At 34.2% G+C, this 18,472-nt stretch overlaps 1 protein-coding gene across 1 annotated transcript in view; it reads left to right on the forward strand.

The window, feature by feature from the left end:
* LOC134712419 (cyclic nucleotide-gated channel rod photoreceptor subunit alpha-like) overlaps nt 1-18,472 on the forward strand; it is a 109,672-nt gene that overhangs the window by 84,805 nt on the left and 6,395 nt on the right. Inside the window, exon 4 of the mRNA XM_063573946.1 lies at nt 14,875-15,180. Coding sequence (XP_063430016.1) covers nt 14,875-15,180 — 306 coding nt within the window. The remainder of the gene's footprint in view (nt 1-14,874; nt 15,181-18,472) is intronic.

The following is an 18,472-nucleotide window of genomic DNA, read 5'->3' on the forward strand; positions in this document are numbered from 1 at the left end:
GTTTACTTTGATAAATTGTGACATGCATGTAGAGCTGTTTCATTGGCACTCATAGCACACTTCCTATATCTATGAGTACAAGGAGGCTGTATCACAAATAATTTATTTGGCTCACGATCATTTTCTTTCATTCACGTTAAATTCCGATTCCTCAAGGCATTTTGATAGCCATAGAACAATTATTTTCATTGTCACACTAGGGTAACCGGTTACCCAAGATATCTTTGACATTTAACATTTTGAGAAAATGTTTACAATCACTAGATATGAATTGAATTAATTCCGTCTGTCAATCACAAATTGTTCCAATAACGATTAGTATACGATATTATTTCTTTACGTATTCAGTCTTTGTTACATACACTTTCTGAATGTACGAATGTACTTGGTTTTTTTTTTTATCTCGTAACCAGTAATACCAATACCAATACCAAATTATTTATTATAGTGACATGTGTTTTATGACAATATACAATATTTCAATAAGCAGTTGTAATTACATGTATCAACACCCGGCCCTTTGGACCTATAAGTCACTTTAAACATTTATACATAAAAAATAATAATCATTTAACAGCGGACAAAGTTAGAATTTATGTTTGATTGTTCCTATACAAAAAGTTTTTTCTTTTATTAAATGCATTGTTCAAAAATTTAGCAGTTTTTCTAGGATAATTGCAGATAAGAAGTTTAAATTGTTCATCATTAGAAAGGTTTTCAAAAGAGTGTTCTATATCCAATATAAGTTGATTTCTTAAATCTCGGTAAAAGACACAGTCCATCAGGAAGTGGCGTTCATTTTCAACATCACATGAGTCACACATTTTGCAAATGCGATCAACTTCTGCTTCTCCGACGAACCGTCCGGTTTCGATCCTCAAAGGAAGTATGCCGCATCTAAATTGTGCCAGTATAGAACGTTCAGAACGAGAGAGGTTCAGTCCAACATATGTTTCACATTTATATTCTGATTTGAATGTTTTATATGTCCGCAATTTCGGAAAGTTTGTAATAGAGTTTTCCCATTCAGTGGAACACAACATGAAAAGTCTGTCTTTTACAAGAGAAATATCACAAGTTTGTTTTTGGTGGAAATAATCTTCCAAGTCAATGTGTGACAAAATAAGTTTAATATCTGATGACCAATTGTTCAAACACCGTTCAAGGTCCCAGTTGAAAACCTGTTTACATACGCGTGAATCGTCCATTTGAATAAGCTTGTTCCATAGTCTAATCATATTGTACCAGTGTCTTTCTTTACAAGGCAGCCATCCAACATCACCATTTGTAGCAACTTTCGGAGCGAATTTATGAACACCTAAGAAATAACGAATGGCTTTGTTTTGTACCAAGTTAACACATGCATAGTCTTTAAAACCCCAGACAGATGAGTTATAGTCTAAAATCGGTACGACACATGATGTAAACAGCTTTTCAAATGTCTTTATTCCAAAATTCTTAAGATTATGAATTTTTGAAATAATTCCACCGAGTGCTCGCCCTCCAGCTTCCGACAGTCTCTCTGCATTCACTTTATAGTCTTTAAATTCATGAAACATAACACCCAGATATTTATACTTGTCGACAGTCTGTAATGAATTTCCTCCAATTTTAAATTTGTATTCTGATCGCTTTATACGGGATTGGCGGAAATGAACTACTTTCGATTTCTCAATGTTGATAAGTACTCGCCATCGCTTACACCAGTCATGTACTTTGTTCAACATCGCTTGCATGTCATTTTCATTAGGTGAAACTAACACTATATCGTCAGCATACAACAGTATCGATACATTTGAATTTCCTATGCTAACACCAAGGTCAAGGTCTTTAACTTCCTGCACTAAATCATTAATGAAAATGGAGAAAAGTGTCGGCGAAAGATTATCGCCTTGTCGAACACCGGAATTACAACTAAACCAATCCGTCAAAGTATCATTCAAACGAATACAAGCAGTAGTATTAACGTATATGCTTTTGATAGAGTTATACATTTTCCCATCTATTTTATTTAGAAGAAGCTTGTACAGTAGCATATCTCTATCAACAAAGTCAAATGCCTTTTTCAAATCTATAAATGTTGCAAACGTTTTCGGACAGTTCCTCACAATTGCATTTAGTGTGAAAATATGGTCTTCACATGAACGATGCGCACGGAACCCATTCTGTTCGTCTACTAACATGTCGTTTGTTTCTAAATAATCAGATAGTCGGCTGTTTATAAACGCACTATATAGTTTTGAGATACAAGAGAGCAAACTTATTCCACGATAGTTAAGCGGACTTCGTTCATCGGATGTTTTATCTTTAAGAATTGGACAAATTATTGCCTGTCGCCAGATTGATGGAATAATACTAGTTTCAAATATGAGTTGAAACAGAGAATGAAGCACGCTTATCACAGATTCATATTTCAAGACTTCATACGGTATACTATCGATTCCACAAGCCTTGCCATTTTTTGCCCCAAGTATTAAACGCCTGATTTCATCGATAGTTATATTTGTATTCAGTTCCTGGTTTTCATCATATAACGGGTCAACCATACATTCTTCTAAAGAAGACTTATGTGATAATACCTGGCTATGAAAATTGTCATTAAACTCCGCCGTACTATTGTCCATGTTGTAAATATTATGAAAATCTGTTTTCCATCTGTTAAGCACTGACTCATCATCTGTTAGTATTTCGCCGTTTGGACCGTATACTTCCATAGGAATATTTTGTACTTTTCGGGGTCCTAGTTTTTTGATTGTGTCCCAGAAATCATTAGGATTCGATGTAACCATATTATCGATTTCCAAACAAAAAGATTGTCGATAATGACGTTCACATTGTCTTAATTTTCTATCAAATGACTTTTGTGCATGTTGAAATTCCTCCCGAAATCTCCTTCTGGTAGATGATCGTCCTTTAAAACTGATAAACTGTTTTTCCTTAAGACGCATTGCGTTCCATAGTTGTCCAAGTTCTTCATTCCAGAAAGGTTTCGAACTTTTATGTCGTTTTCTTGTCTTTCTACTTGCATCGTATATTGGGATTTTGCAGTTCATTTCATCGACTATCAAAGTACAAAGATCCGAATAGATATTATCCACGTGACTTTGAGTCTCCCTTGTGGTCTCAATACGTTGAATTAAAGTTTGAAGAGCTGCTTTTTGTAGATCAGATCCCAAAAAGTCATTAGGAATCGATTTAAGCCTGAAGCGTTTGGACTTATCTATTTTCGAACCACTATATTCGGATATGTTAGTTAGTGTTTTAAATTCTGCCAATACAATAGAATGATCTGGGATTTTGCTCCTTTCACCTAAAAATTGGAAAAGATTGTTTTGCTCGATTACAAATCGGGTAGTAATAACTTGGAATGAGGAACACAGTTCGAGAACGTCATGAGGAACACACATATAATCAACCACGGATTTTCCTCTACCTGATATACAAGTGAAGTTGTCTTTATTCGAGTCGTATCTACCGTTTAAAACACACGTTTTTGATTCATTCAAGAACTCTAAGAATGATTTCCCATGTTGATTGACTGTTTTGTCGATCGTGGTCCTGCTTCGTATTGAATCAAAATCAGAAAAGTCATTTAGTGTACCAATTCGTGAGTTGAAGTCACCACAGATGACAATAACGTCACTTTCACTCTGATCATAACTATTAAGCAGTAAGTGCGAAAAAAAGTTTTGTGAATTTCGGCCCCTTACAGAACCTTCCGGTGGCAAATAACACGAAAAGACGGTAAAACTAAAGTCTGTTGATTTGGACGTAAATTTTACACAGAAAAGACCTTCAAAACTGGCATCGATCACTTCAAAATTATAATCATTCAAAATCCATTGTTTTATAAATAATCCTACGCCACCTGAACCTTTCGGTGCATCACGATGAATATGTTTTCTATTAAAGCCTTTCCATATATATCCGTTTATGCGCAAATTGTCACCCGCAATAAGATGTGTTTCACACACACTAAAAATATCAGCATCGACGGCTTCCACTATTTTAGTCCTTAGAAGATTGTTGTTAACGGTCCACCCACAAACGTTTAAATGACCTAATTTTATTGCTCCATCGGGCCGGGGTACACACTAACTGTGATTGATCGGAACATCGGGTTCGCTGTCTTCGTTATTTTGAGTTTTTCGCAATATTCTGCCGTTTCCCGTTAATCTAAACTGATTTCCCTGTGGGAGTTCACGAAGTATTGCCCGAGTATTATTCTCTATTAATCTTTCAATTCTTGATTTCGCGCCCTGAATAAAGACTGTTTTGTAGTTTTCATCGGTTTTCAGTTTGTGTTTATTGCGCAGAATAAGAATTTTCTGATCCGTGTTCTCAAGGCTCATTTTCACTAATCCCGGTTTTCCATGAAATCTTGGGTTAAGACGCGTGACAGCAGCGATTTTAACTTCTTTTGCGACTGATTGTCCAAGTTTGTGAATGATATCATTCATTATCTCACCTAAATTCTCATTCTCGGCGAACTGCAAATTTTTCACTATAACGGTAACCGCATCATTGCTCAGCGGATTAACTTGTGTATTTGAGTTACGGTCATTGATTGTAGGATTAATACTATCGGCTTGGGTATTTAAATTGTTCATGGACTCTTCAATGTCGTTGAAGCGTACAGAAAGTGAGTGAACAGAATTTGCTAAATCGTCAATACGTGATGACTCTCTCGCTAAATCGAGGTGAATTTCTGATTTTAAAACCTGCATTTTTTGGTCAATTGTAGACAGGACATCATTTCTAAGTTTATCTATCTTTGACTCGAACATTTTTTTCATACTTTCTTGGCCTTGTTTTATCTCATTTACACTAGACACTAAAAGTTTTATAGAGCTCGAAATATCGTCTGTATTGGCCATTTTGGATTGTTTACATTCAGGGCGGGGTGTCTCACCTTCTGAAGATCTAGATCGTTTTTGAAATGTTTTAGGAGTATTTGACATTATAAATCCATTCGAAAAGTTGATAGTCAATATCCACGGAAATTGTCAATAGCTCACAATGAATGTATTATAGGAAATGATCAAACTTTTTTCACCTGATTTTCACACCTGTTGACACTTGTCCGCCATCTTTATATGCCAGTATTTGTTTTAACTGTGTAACATTGATTATAAATACTTTCAATCTCACGTTCAATAACTAGTATCCTTAAATATCGAAGGTATCTTTTTTATCTTCTCATTAACTTCATTCTAAATTTATGCTTTATGTTGTGTCTTTATGACAACGTGTCAGACAAACTCTGTTTATTTTGTTTTATGACAACGGCAATAGGTTTTATGTATCCATTCTCAATTTCATTTATGTAACAAATACTAATAAGATATCGAGACAAAGTCAAAGTTTTTTTTATAATGAAAAACAGTAATCAGAAATCATGTAAATTAACATACTACATGTACTGATGGGTTATTGAAACATGATTCTGATGGGTCATTCGTTGTACTCAAGAGGTCTTATCAGTGCTATTGATGGGTCATTCATTGTACTCAAGAGGTCTTATCAGTGCTATTGAGGGGTCATTCATTGTACTCAAGAGGTCTTATCAGTGCTACTGAGGGGTCATTCATTGTACTCAAGAGGTCTTATCAGTGCTACTGAGGGGTCATTCATTGTACTCAAGAGGTCTTATCAGTGCTATTGAGGGGTCATTCATTGTACTCAAGAGGTCTTATCAGTGCTATTGAGGGGTCATTCATTGTACTCAAGAGGTCTTATCAGTGCTATTGAGGGGTCATTCATTGTACTCAAGAGGTCTTATCAGTGCTATTGAGGGGTCATTCATTGTACTCAAGAGGTCTTATCAGTGCTATTGAGGGGTCATTCATTGTACTCAAGAGGTCTTATCAGTGCTATTGAGGGGTCATTCATTGTACTCAAGAGGTCTTATCAGTGCTATTGAGGGGTCATTCATTGTACTCAAGAGGTCTTATCAGTGCTACTGAGGGGTTATTGATTGTACTCGACAGGTCTTGACAGTGCTTCTGGGGTTCATTCATCGTTGTGTCTTGTGTATTATTAAAAAATAAAAAGATGTGGTATGTGTGCCAATAAGACAACTCTCAATCCAAGTCACAATATATTTGTAGGACTCAAATCTATGGCGGGTTCCAAATCTATGGCAGATTCCTAATCTATGGCAAATGTGACGTAACAAACGTCAAACAATTCAAATCTATGACAGGTTTTGTTTTCTCCAAATCTATGGCAGATCTTTCATGTGCGTCACAATTAGATAACGCCATGCTCGGTCGTCGTTGCCGCCGCCGCAATGATGCTACACACATAGGATTGAACACCATTTATAAATCACTTTTTTATTTGTAGAATGTAATAAAAAAAAAAACAGATAACAATATGTAACACGGAACTCACAGATTTTAACAAACAATTACACAGGGAAACACTACTTTCTGCTTTAATTAAGATGTGGCATTTTATACAGAGGAGTGACGATATGGCTGTACAGCCCTAATCCCGCATTGATGAAAGGGGTCGCTGTTTGTAGTAGTGGATAATTTAGGACAGAAGTTATAGTATATAATTAAAGTCTACGGCTAGCAAAGTATATTAATTGAGAGAATTTTACCGTTTACCAAAAGATTGAGTAACGCTCAAATAAATATTATGGGAAAATCAATCTCATCTTTCAAAGTTAATTCTTTTTAGTAAAAGTGCTTTCTTGTTTATTTTAAAAAAGATTTCAATATTTACTAGTTAATTTGATAAATTGATTCAACAGGTACCATGCACAGTTAAGGAATTTCTTGTTTTTTCAGGGGCACATCATTTTAATCCTGAAGTCTGTATTATAGTTTAGTTCACTTCTACAATCAGGAAATTTCATGGTTGCCATCACGATTTGGTTCATAGACTTACTTCCGTTTTCTTACATTTCCACTTGTTTAAGAAAAGTCATTGGTTGTGTATGTACTGCCTTGCTCTTCATTTCCACCAAATCTGCCATGGAAACAATAAAAATCCACCATAGATTTGGAAATAATAAAACTTGCCATGGATAAGAATTTTAAAAAATCAACCATATATTTGGGATGTCATGACGTCATATTTACCATAGATTAGAAACCCACCATAGAATTGAGTCCTACATATTGATTTGTAAAAGAAAAACCATTTTAGGTCAAAGTACGGTCTTCAAAACGGAGCCTGGCTCACACCGAACAGCAAGCTATAAAGGGCCATGACATTGTCAGTACATTTCGATCTACTAGTGTATATGTCCCTCTGGTATATTCACCCCTCTTTTGTACTCGAGAGGTACTCACAGTCCTACTGATGGCCAGTTAATTTATTGTGCTCGAAAGTCTCCATGTTGAACTATTTCAATTCTCTCCATTTCTAATATAGAAGGGAAGGTTAAACAAATAGAAACATAGTTACAGTGGAATCATAAAACAACGAACCCAACAGTCTTAATGTAATAATAGTGAGCAATTGATAGTAAGAAACTGTAGACAAGGTTAATTAACCAAAAGGAAAGTTTTTCAGTGTTTTTTTTTTAACTATCTATAATGATCAATTTATAAGCTAACAGAGTAATTAGGTTTACTTAAACATGCATTCTTATGTTTCGTAGGTATTGTTTTTTAACGTTGTCGGAATATATAGATATAAGAAGATGTGGTACCAGTTCAAATGAGACAACTCTCCATTCAAGTCTTCCAAATATGTATGCCTTCAATGCTTCCATTTCGTAATTCCTAGTTTCACAGTGCACATCACTGCACAATAAGGTTAATATGGTACGAAAAGTGACGAGTTGAACGTATTGCCGATCGTACCTTCCTTTTGATTTTGATTTTTTTAATAGTAGCTAGGCAAAACAAAACAAAAAATCATGAAGCTTACTGTTAAATAACTCGGCATATTTGATGCATATTTTTCACAAATTACTGAATTTCACTACAATGGCATCAAATGCGTTGAATAATTCAATGCTTAAAATAAAGATAAATCGATAAAAACATTCTTTATTTTTGCGTACATGTCGATATTTATGTCATAGCAAATAAAATTTACATCAAAAGATGATACTTTTAGGTTTGAAATTAATGTATTGAACAAAAGGTTCACTCAGCAAAATAATGTCCGCTAAAACAGGCTCGGAATATTTTCACCTAATGACTTGCTTTACAACTTTTTAAATGTTTTTATCAATTATTTTCTCATTTGAGCTGTCATGAATACCGACATTCGTTAATCACAGGTCGTTTTTATGACAAAAATATGTAAATTAAGTTACTAGAATGACGGACGTTAAAACCAATGTCCGAAAACAATACTTTATCATCAGACAGTGTTTTCCAATATTGAAGTAGAACATTATTTAGACGACTTTTTTGCGCAAATTGTTAGCATTCAAATGATTGGACATATATGCTCAATCAGAAACATTTTAAATGACATTGATAACATTGAAACGGAGAAAATGACAAAGGTGCAACAAGTCGACAAAAGTACATAATACAGCTCAAGGCCACCAATGGGTCTTCAACACATCGCGAAAAATCCTCACCCGTAAGCAGACTTCAGCTGGCCCCTAAACAAACATTTATGCAAGATGTTTGCCTATGTAATCCAAGTCAGGTGTATCGTTCCAGCTATATATGTTAACGGTAAACAAGAAAACAAAATCAAAAGAAGACAGCCAAAATTAAGTTATACCGAACAAGCTTTATCAGCAAGCTTTAAACAAGGCAAGGAAAAAAAGAAAGAAAATTGAGACAGTTTGAAGATAGTTTTTAATGGGCCCAAAAGAAAAAAAGTTGATAAAATAGAAGAGGCAGATGGAAGTTTTATTATCCAAATAATTATGTCTTAGACTAATATAATGTGAAAAGAAAGTCATTCGAAAGAAAGAATGTGACCGCTAGTAGTAATATGTGCCGAACCGGCTTGATCATTGCTGAAGAAGAAAAACAATCTTGATAGAAAATATACACCGCTAGAACTATGATATACAGAACCAAACCAGCTTTTTTCCTTGGAAAACAAGACCAAAAAATCTAAGATAAAAGAGACCAATTAAGTTTGTCGAACCTTTGTCGGTTGTGGGACAAGAAAAATAGTAACATAAAGTTGTGATATCTTGACGTTTCATTCTTAATTAATACTCATAGCTGTGTCAAGTTTTATATAACACATATAAGAAACCCTCTCCCAGATTAGAATGACGACAAAAACTCGTTCGTCGATACAGTTAATCAGTGAACATGTTAAAATGACTGTAAACGCGCGTCCGGCGTATAAAATTATAATCCTGGTACTTTTGATAACTATTTACACCACTGGGTCGATGCCATTGCTGGTGGACGTTTCGTCCCCGAGGGTATCACCAGCCCAGTGGTCAGCACTTCGGTATTGACATGAATATCAATTATATGGTCATATTATAAATTTTCCGTTGATAAAACTTTGAACTTTTCGAAAAACTAAGGATTTTCTTACCCCAGGAGTAGATGACCTTAGCCGTATTTGGCACAACTTTTTGGAATTTTGGGTCGTCAATGCTCTTCAACTTTGTATTTGTTTGGCTTTTTAACTATTTTGATCTGAGCGTCACTGATGAGTCTTATGTAGACGAAACGCGCGTCTGGCGTATAAAATTATAATCCTGGTACTTTTGATAACTATTTCGTAGAAAACCTCTATTAATTGAAAGGTGCGTCGATAGAGTTAAAATTTCCGTTTTTCGTATAAAACCTCTCGATTGAAAGGTGCGTCGATATAGTTAAAATGTGAACATGTTAAAATGTCTGCTGATCAGCTGATCAGAGTTTTATTGCAATACCATTTGATAATACAATATTTCATGTAGTACAAGTAATATCAGAACACGATTGTTAGATTTATGTCAGAATTGCTTTTAAGAAGAAATAAACTGAACTAGGAAACATTTTACCAGCTAATGGTGCCCAATACTCATAGGATTAGATAATTTAAAGATAATACCGGTTATGAATGTAATTTTACTTGGATGACATGCATTGTATCCCGATTTTTCGATTTAATGGCTTGAAATACTATTTAACAACCGTTAATCTAATTAATCTTAAAATTCGCCTTACTACATGGACGTTTGCTGTAAAGATAGCAAGTTTAGAATGTAATCAGCAATTTTCTCTCGCTTGAAAATCGTGTATCGTTGGCGCGTCTGATCTAAACCAAATAAAGTTGAAATGCAATATACATAGGCGGACAAAAAGGACATGGTTCTCGTGCAACCCTTGTTAAACCATTCATATGGTTTGTACTGGATAGACGTTTTACAAAGTCAACTCCTAAACTTTTTCTTTTCGGTGACCCCTTCTCCTTTCTTACATTTCAAGTTACTAAAGATCCGCACATGCTACACCTATATTTATTGCCCTCACTTTTATTTCTGAACTTTAACAGCACAAACCTTTTCGTTGTTCAATTTAAAACAAACTTAAAGTCATCACAAACGAGTTAGTTGAATTGGAATATCAGCCATGCACAGATTCTTGATAAGTTTACTTTCTAAACATGACTACAGCCGTTTTATAAATCTTTACCTTGCTTAAATACGATGGACAATGCAATATGTTACATAGTGTAATTAGTGTTTGAAATATGAATTGAAACAATGATACGACTATCCAATGCTGACTTCAGAAGAATGTACTATATAATATTCGTCATAACACAAGGTTGTTCTTATTTGATATATCCCAGTCATTGAGTTCTAAAACCACCACTACGGTATGTACAGTGTAACTACTTATCTCAATATTTCCTTAATGAGTCTTTCAAGTAAAACTTGATGAAGACTATTATATAATTAATCGAATGAAGCCATTTGTCCAGAAACGTTAGCTTATTAAATCGAGAATGCAAGTTTGTCTCTCTCCCTAAGTAAAGAAGCTGTCAGTGCTTTCTTTATGTCTTTCTCTGACTTTTTTTTTGTCTATTGAGAACTTAATGTTTATGCAAGATCTGTAGTGTTCTATGTTGAATAGAGAATAAAAAAGGAAATGCATTTTAACCGTCTATGTATTATCCGTACAAATGTATGAACTAGCTACTGTTTGGAAATCCTCTTCAAATGATCGGTATTTAAACAGTTTGCGACTGGCTAGTCCTGAAAGTCAGTATTAACTAAGTAGACCTTGTCAAATGATAACGGTTTGTTGAAACAGGTTGGTTTCATAAGTCCATTTGCTTGCAGATATAATACTATGCTCCCGGCAAAATCCGGAATTGTTAACTTAAAAAAAGAAATGCAGTTCACATCGATAAAATAACATTCTTTCTGATTTTCTATCGAGTAAAGTAAAATAGACTTGTTTGGCTTATAACTGATTCTGGGGTTTCGCCTCTTTTTCTGAAATCTGTAATCTCGAATGACGTAAGCAAACATCATGTGTCACCATACAATTTTACTGAGGGTTCGAACCAGGTTAAAAGGTTAAATTATCTTAAATTCCATTGTACCGTAAAAAAAATCCACTGTTATATATAAATATAAATTTTGCATAATAAAGAGAATAAGGATGAATACCAATAAGAGTGGTATAAAATATACGTCAATTTGACAGCAACACAACGACAAAAGACAAGCAAAAGACATCCATAATTTCAAAAATGCTTGTTAATTAAATAAACCAAAGGACGTTCATTTTGAAGCATTTATTTGGAAATAAAATATCAGTTCGAAATTAAACCAAGTTTTTGCCAATCAAAATGAAAGAATCCTTATGAAACGTCTATGTAATTTATTCCTGTTTCCTCTTAATGACCACCCAAATTGATCATTTTCTTTGTACTTTAGTGTTTTGCACTTTTAAATCTGACATAGTGTCTACTAAGAGATGATATAATTTTAACTTACTTTATTTCAGACAAGAACTCGTGGGTGGAAACCCATTTTTTATTCTCATTTAGGGTTTAGTAAATGTATAGACATATTTGCTTATAATATCATTCCGTCGATAACGAGTATAATTATTTTTTTTTAACAAAATTTTAATCTGTTGTCACTAATTTCTTTTTAAAATTGACAGAGAAGCAATAAAGAGTCATATTTTACTTTTGTCAGCACTTTCCAACTTTTTGGCAAAGTCTTGAAATTTCTAAAATTGAAAGGATAATTACAAAAATACTGAACTCCGAGGAAAATTCAAAACGGTAAGTCCCTAATCAAATGGCGAAATCAAAAGCTCAAACACATCAAACGAATGGAAAACAAATGTCATATTCCTGCCTAGGTACAGGCATTTTTTAAAGTAGAAAATGGTAGATTGAACCTGGTTCTATAGCTAACTAAACCTCTCACTTGTATAACAGTCCTTAATCAGTCCTTATAGTTAAGTCAGATAGGTTAGATATAGTATAAGTGTTTGCGACACATATGTAAATATACAAGTCGACTTTACTTATATAGCTCTTAGTTTAGTTTAAACATATTTATTCGTAGTGGATATGGAAACAAGTTTTGCAACTTATATCAATCCCTTTCCACTTAAATGTGCATGTGTAGCCCCTTATAGTGAATGAATGATTGAACGAATGTGCCTACAACTTAGAAGGCTTCAGCCTAAAATGAAGGAATTTCATTAAGTAACATGTATAAAACAACAAAAAAAGGTTCATTATTTCATATAATTTCAATTAATTATCTATGAAATAAAAAGCACACCAAGAACAAATTAACCAAAAGTAAATAAGTTTGATATGACAGACTGGCAGTTGTTTAAACGTGGCACTAAATTAGAGTTCATCTGTCACGTAAAATACTTATATCTGACCAAAGAACTTGGACGAAATAGTGTTGTGTTTGATTTTTCATCTGTAAGGTTGAAACTGATGAAACTGTAATCCACAGATGGGGGTTTTGTCAATGTGTAAGTAGTTCAAGATGTTTATAGAAAATTCTAATATGTTCTAATCAAGATTTAAAGTCCATATTCTCAGAAATCATGTTTTTTCTGTCAAGGTCATTACGACATAATCATTACTATGATATCGTCCCATTTTTCCAATAATGTTGAACTCAATATAGCTTTGCTTGTAAAATTATGCAACAAAGAAATTGATTAAAGCAAAAAAAAATTGACTTGACATCAGGAAAGAAATTCTGTATATGGGATAAACCACCGGGATTAATTGTTATGTAAAATCTGATTGGTTGCTAGACATTAAATCAATAAATTTCTTGACAAGAAAGGGAAATCTCCCGAGTTTGTTTTTACCATAATTCTGATTTAATATTTTACATTTTCAACTAATTTTTTTTTTAAATCTTCTTATTTTTTCTGTCCTTGACAGATTTATTTTTATATTCGAAGTCGTCCTTGAATTGTGGCGATTTTGTCCATGAACTCAGTGTTTTAACCTGAATTCGCAATTAATTTTATAGATTCTTGTCGAGAAAACTAAAAATATATATTCATGAAAATAAAGCAGAAACTAGGATGAAAAATGTTGTCCTGCATTTTTATTAGCAGTAATCTCTGTCATGCCTTTTTATTTTTCAATTTGTTCGGTCCTGCCTTTCTTTTTTTTTTTTAGTTCATCCTGACTTTTTTTTACCTAAATTGTCGTCCTGCCTTTTTTTTTGCAGTGGTCTCATCCTGCCTTTTTTTTTTTTTAACTCAAAACTCATGTCCTGCCTATTTTTTTTCAAATTTCATCCTAGACCCCCCCCCCCCCCCCCTAAAAATCAAATGGTAGCTCCCTTAATAACTATAGGTCACAGTTTGTTTTTGTTGCACTTCAGTGTTTCAGTTGTTTCGTTGTTTTCCTCTTATAGTTAATGTGATTTCGGTTTTAGTTTGTAACCCGGATTCGTTTTCTCTCAATTGAATTATGACTTTTGAACAGCGGTAAACTAGAGGTGCCTTTTTTTTGACAAGGATTAGAAAAATGATAGCATACACATTATTTCCTACCTCCTAAAATCCGCTGTTCCATAAATTCAAGCAACTTATGCTTCTCGAAACAAATTTCTGCAGCATTTTTTTGTATCTTTGTCTATCCGTTCATCCGTCTGTCAGCATTAAGCCATTGAAAATTTGTCGACAAATGATTTTCTCTAGATTTTTCAAACAACTATCATTGACACTTATTAAAAAAAAGGTTAAAAAATAACACGTCAACTACAAAATAGTTTGATACTTTTGTAAACTATTTGTTTCTACATGACATGAATTATCATTGATATAGTCATTTAAAACTTAACTGTATTCACAGTTTACAAAACTTTTGAATGTTTGAAATACTAAAGCTTTTCTATCTAAGTAATACATTACTTAAGCTGTATTTGGCAAAACTTTTAGGAATTTTGGACTTCAATGCTCTTCAACTTCGTTCTTTATTTTTGGCCTTTTAAACCTTTTCGAGCGTCACTGATGAGTCCTTTGTAGACGAAACGTGCGTCTTGCGTAAATTTAAAAAAAATAATCCTGGTATCTATGATGAGTTTATTTACAACCACTGGGTCGATGCCACTGCTGATGGAGTTTTAATTCCGAAACGCGCGTCTGGCATTTGACTTACCCATGTCGGTTATCCTGGATCAGGGGACGCTTGACCAATTTATAAAAGGACGTTTCCGTTGTTAAATTATGTTATTTATCTGCAAGCCACTGTCACGAGACTGACCGCCACCTCTACCCATATCACGTCGCTGGTAGTTTTGGAAGCCACCCGGAATGTTGCTTTCTAAAATAACAAGCCCTTGCTCACACTCGACAAAATATTGTTCTACTAAAGTACCCTTATTTGTATATACATACTATCATGTTTATTTTTAAGAACATTGAACTGAAGTTATCTAATGTCAAAAAGTCAATGTTTTTTTTTTCATTATAGGTGAAGTAGGAAAAGAAATGTATATAGTTAACAGAGGAAGGTTGCATGTGGTAGCAGATAATGGCAAAACAGTTCTGGCAACATTAAAACCAGGAAGTTATTTCGGTGAAATTAGTATTTTAAATATGGGTACTTCCGGTAACAGAAGGACTGCTTCCGTTAGATCTGTTGGCTATTCTGATTTATTCCGTTTATCAAAGCAAGACTTATGGGATGTACTCAAAGAATATCCTACTGCAAGAGTCAAATTGGAAGCGATTGCTGTTAAAAGATTGGAAAAGACGGCAAAAATGCCACTTGAAAAAGGTACGTATCGACAGCCAAGCATTCAATAAGTCTATTTAAGAGTTTAAAAGATAGGGGATTCTGAAAGTGTTTCATGTCTAAATGCAAATTTCCCCCTGCAAATGATTCGCTATTTTTATGTTTATTTAATTTACTAGTTTACAAGTTTATGCGATGTTTGAAGTTCAACATTGATAGCAAAAATAAATAAATATCCGATACAAAACGTTGAATGTAAATGATATGAACATTCGAAGTCTTATATTATAGGACTACTGTTATCAGTATTAAATGAAGCGATGGGTTCAAGTTGAAATAACAAGAGTGAGTTATAAACGTTTAACAAAACTAGTATGTTTTCTATTGTTCAATACATATAGTCTACACTTTTCTTCCATTTAGATTTAATTATTATTGTTCATTCCAGACCGTAGTCTGGAGTCTAGTTACAATAACTCTCACATAACTCGTTTTTCACTTTCATAATTTTACGCTATTCACTTCTATATTTTGTGGGTTTTATTTTTGTACAAATAATCAAGTATCGAACAAGATGAAGATTCTGACATTCATTTTAAACATAACGTGTACGTTTCATTTATTTATTGAAACCTCTGCCATGACTTTGTAAAATTGATTAATTGAGTATGATTTGTAATAGGTCTCATGAGTTTGGATTTGTCATTTAGGCCTTTGAATGACAGTATATCATCTGTCATTATGGGAATGATGCATACCTCTCTGCTAAGGTTAAGAGCTATCCAATTCCTCTTGTTAAGGCAAATAAGTTCTATGTGGTCTCGATTTGAATGTCAAAAGTGAGATGACATGGAGAGGTACCCCAATAACAGAAAATCTATATAAATCAACATTTTACACATTTCACACCTGAATGAATTCAAAAATCTAAATAATATATATTTATAGGTACTAAACACGATTAAACTACACATTATCTGCGGGTGGGGGTGCGGGTGGTGGGTGGGGAGAATCTAAAACACGATAAAACTCCACAGTATATGGGGACAAAAAATCTAAAACTTGATTTAAACACCGCAATATCTAGGGTCAAATACAAGCAAGTTAAAACATGATAACGTCACAGTATGTTAAACATGATTAAAATCTTCCCTAATAATTTCATAGTGTTTTTGAATATTGTTGAACAGAAATGTGATACTTGTTCTCTTGTTACATAAATTGTTATAGATTTTTGCCAGAAGTACGGTTAAATACTATTTACTATAATTCACCAACAAAAAGATTTTTTCTATATATAGTGTGTGGTGGTGGAGGTACTGCATAATGTTTTAGATCATTGTTACAAGGACCACTTTCTGTACTTTTTGTACCTCTATTTACGGAAGCAAATCACTTGTGATGGGGATTGGTGAAATGTTTTTATTGGTGAGAAAGGCCAGTAACTATCACTTTTGAACTACTTTAGGCCCTATGTTTTATATTTATGGAAGTAAATCACTAGTTATGGAGATTGGTGGGGTGTTTTTATTGGTAAGAAAGGCCAGTTAATATCACTTTTGAACCACTTTAGGCCCCATGTTTTATATTTACGGAAGCAAATCACTAGTGAAGGGAATTGGTCTTATGTTTTATGGTTACTAAGACCAGTTACTGTCACTTTTGAACCTCTTTTAGGCCCCATGTTTTATATTTACGGAAGCAAATCAGTAGTGATGGAGATTGGTGGAATGTTTCTATTGGTAAGAAAGGCCAGTGACTTTTACTTTTGAACCTCTTTAGGCCCCATGTTTTATATTTATGGAAGCAAATCACTAGTGATGGGGCATTGGTCCAAAGTCTTATGGTTACAAAGACCAGTTAATGTCACTTTTGAAGCTTTGTAGGTCCACGCGTTTTATTACCTCAGGAATAGATTACCTAAGCTTAATTTGGCAAAACGTTTAGAAATTTTGGTCCCCAATGCTCTTCAAATTTGTGCTTTATTTGGCCTTTTTAACTTTTTTGGATTCGAGCGTCACTGATGAGTCTTTTGTAGATGAAACGTGCGTAAGGCGCAAATACAAAATTTAGTCCTAGTATCTATGATGAGTGTATTTACAACCACTGGGTCGATGCCACTGCTTGTTGATTTTTAATTTCACGAGGGTATTACCAGCCTGGTAATCAGCACTTCTGTGCTGACATGAATTATCATTGATATAGTCATATTTATAAATTATCTGTTTACAAAACTTTTGAATTTTTAAGATGCTACGGTTTTCCTACCTAAGGAATAAATTACTTTAGCTGCAAAATTTTTAGGAATTAAGGTTCTCCATGCTTTATTTGGCCTTTTTAATTTTTTGGGTTTTGAGCGTCACTGACGTGTCTTTTGTCGACGAAACGCGCGTATGTCGTAAATACAAAATTTCATCCTGGTATCTATGATGAGTTTATTTATATCTGCGGAAACAAATCACTAGTGGTATGGCATAGGTGTAATGTTTTTTTGGAAACGAGGACCAATTACTGTCACTTTTGAACCTCTATAGAACCAAGTAAACCATTATAGGTCAATGTACGGCCTTCAACACGGAGCCTTGGTTTTCACCGAACGTGTTGCATATCTACGGAAACAAATTACTAGTAATGGGGCATTGTTCTGATATTTAATAGTTACGAGGACTAGTCACTGTTACTTTTGAACTTCTTTAGGTCCACGTGTTTTATACGGAAGCAAGTCACTAGTATTGGAACATTGTTACCATTAAATATAATTTATCAACAAAATTATTTCCCTATGCAGTGTGTGGCGGTATTGCATAATGTGATAGCTCATTGTTACGAGGACAAGTCACTGTCACTTTTGTACCTCTATGAGCCCACATGTTTTATTATAATTATTATGGAAGCAAATCACTAGTGATGGGGCATTAGTGCACTGTTAAAGGGTTGAGAGGACCAGTCACTGTCACTATTGAACCTCTATAGTTTATGAAAACAAATCACTAGTTTGGGACATTGGTGCACTGTAAAAGGGTTAAGAGGACCAGTCACTGTCGGTATTGAACCTCTATAAGCCTACATGTTTACGGAAACAGATCACTAGTGATGGGGCATTGATGCACTGTTCAAGGGTTAAGAGGACCAGTCACTGTCACTTTTGAACCTCTTTAGGCCCACATGTTTACGGAAACAAATCTCTAGTAATGGGGCATTGATGCACTGTTAAAGGGTTAAAAGAACAAGTCACTGTCACTCTTGAACCCCTATAGGCCTACGTGTATTATACTTACGGGAACAAATCACTAGTGATTGGGCATTGGTGTACTGTTTAATGGTTACAAGAACC

Source organism: Mytilus trossulus, chromosome 3 (assembly GCF_036588685.1).
Source record: "Mytilus trossulus isolate FHL-02 chromosome 3, PNRI_Mtr1.1.1.hap1, whole genome shotgun sequence".
NCBI lineage: Eukaryota > Metazoa > Mollusca > Bivalvia > Mytilida > Mytilidae > Mytilus > Mytilus trossulus.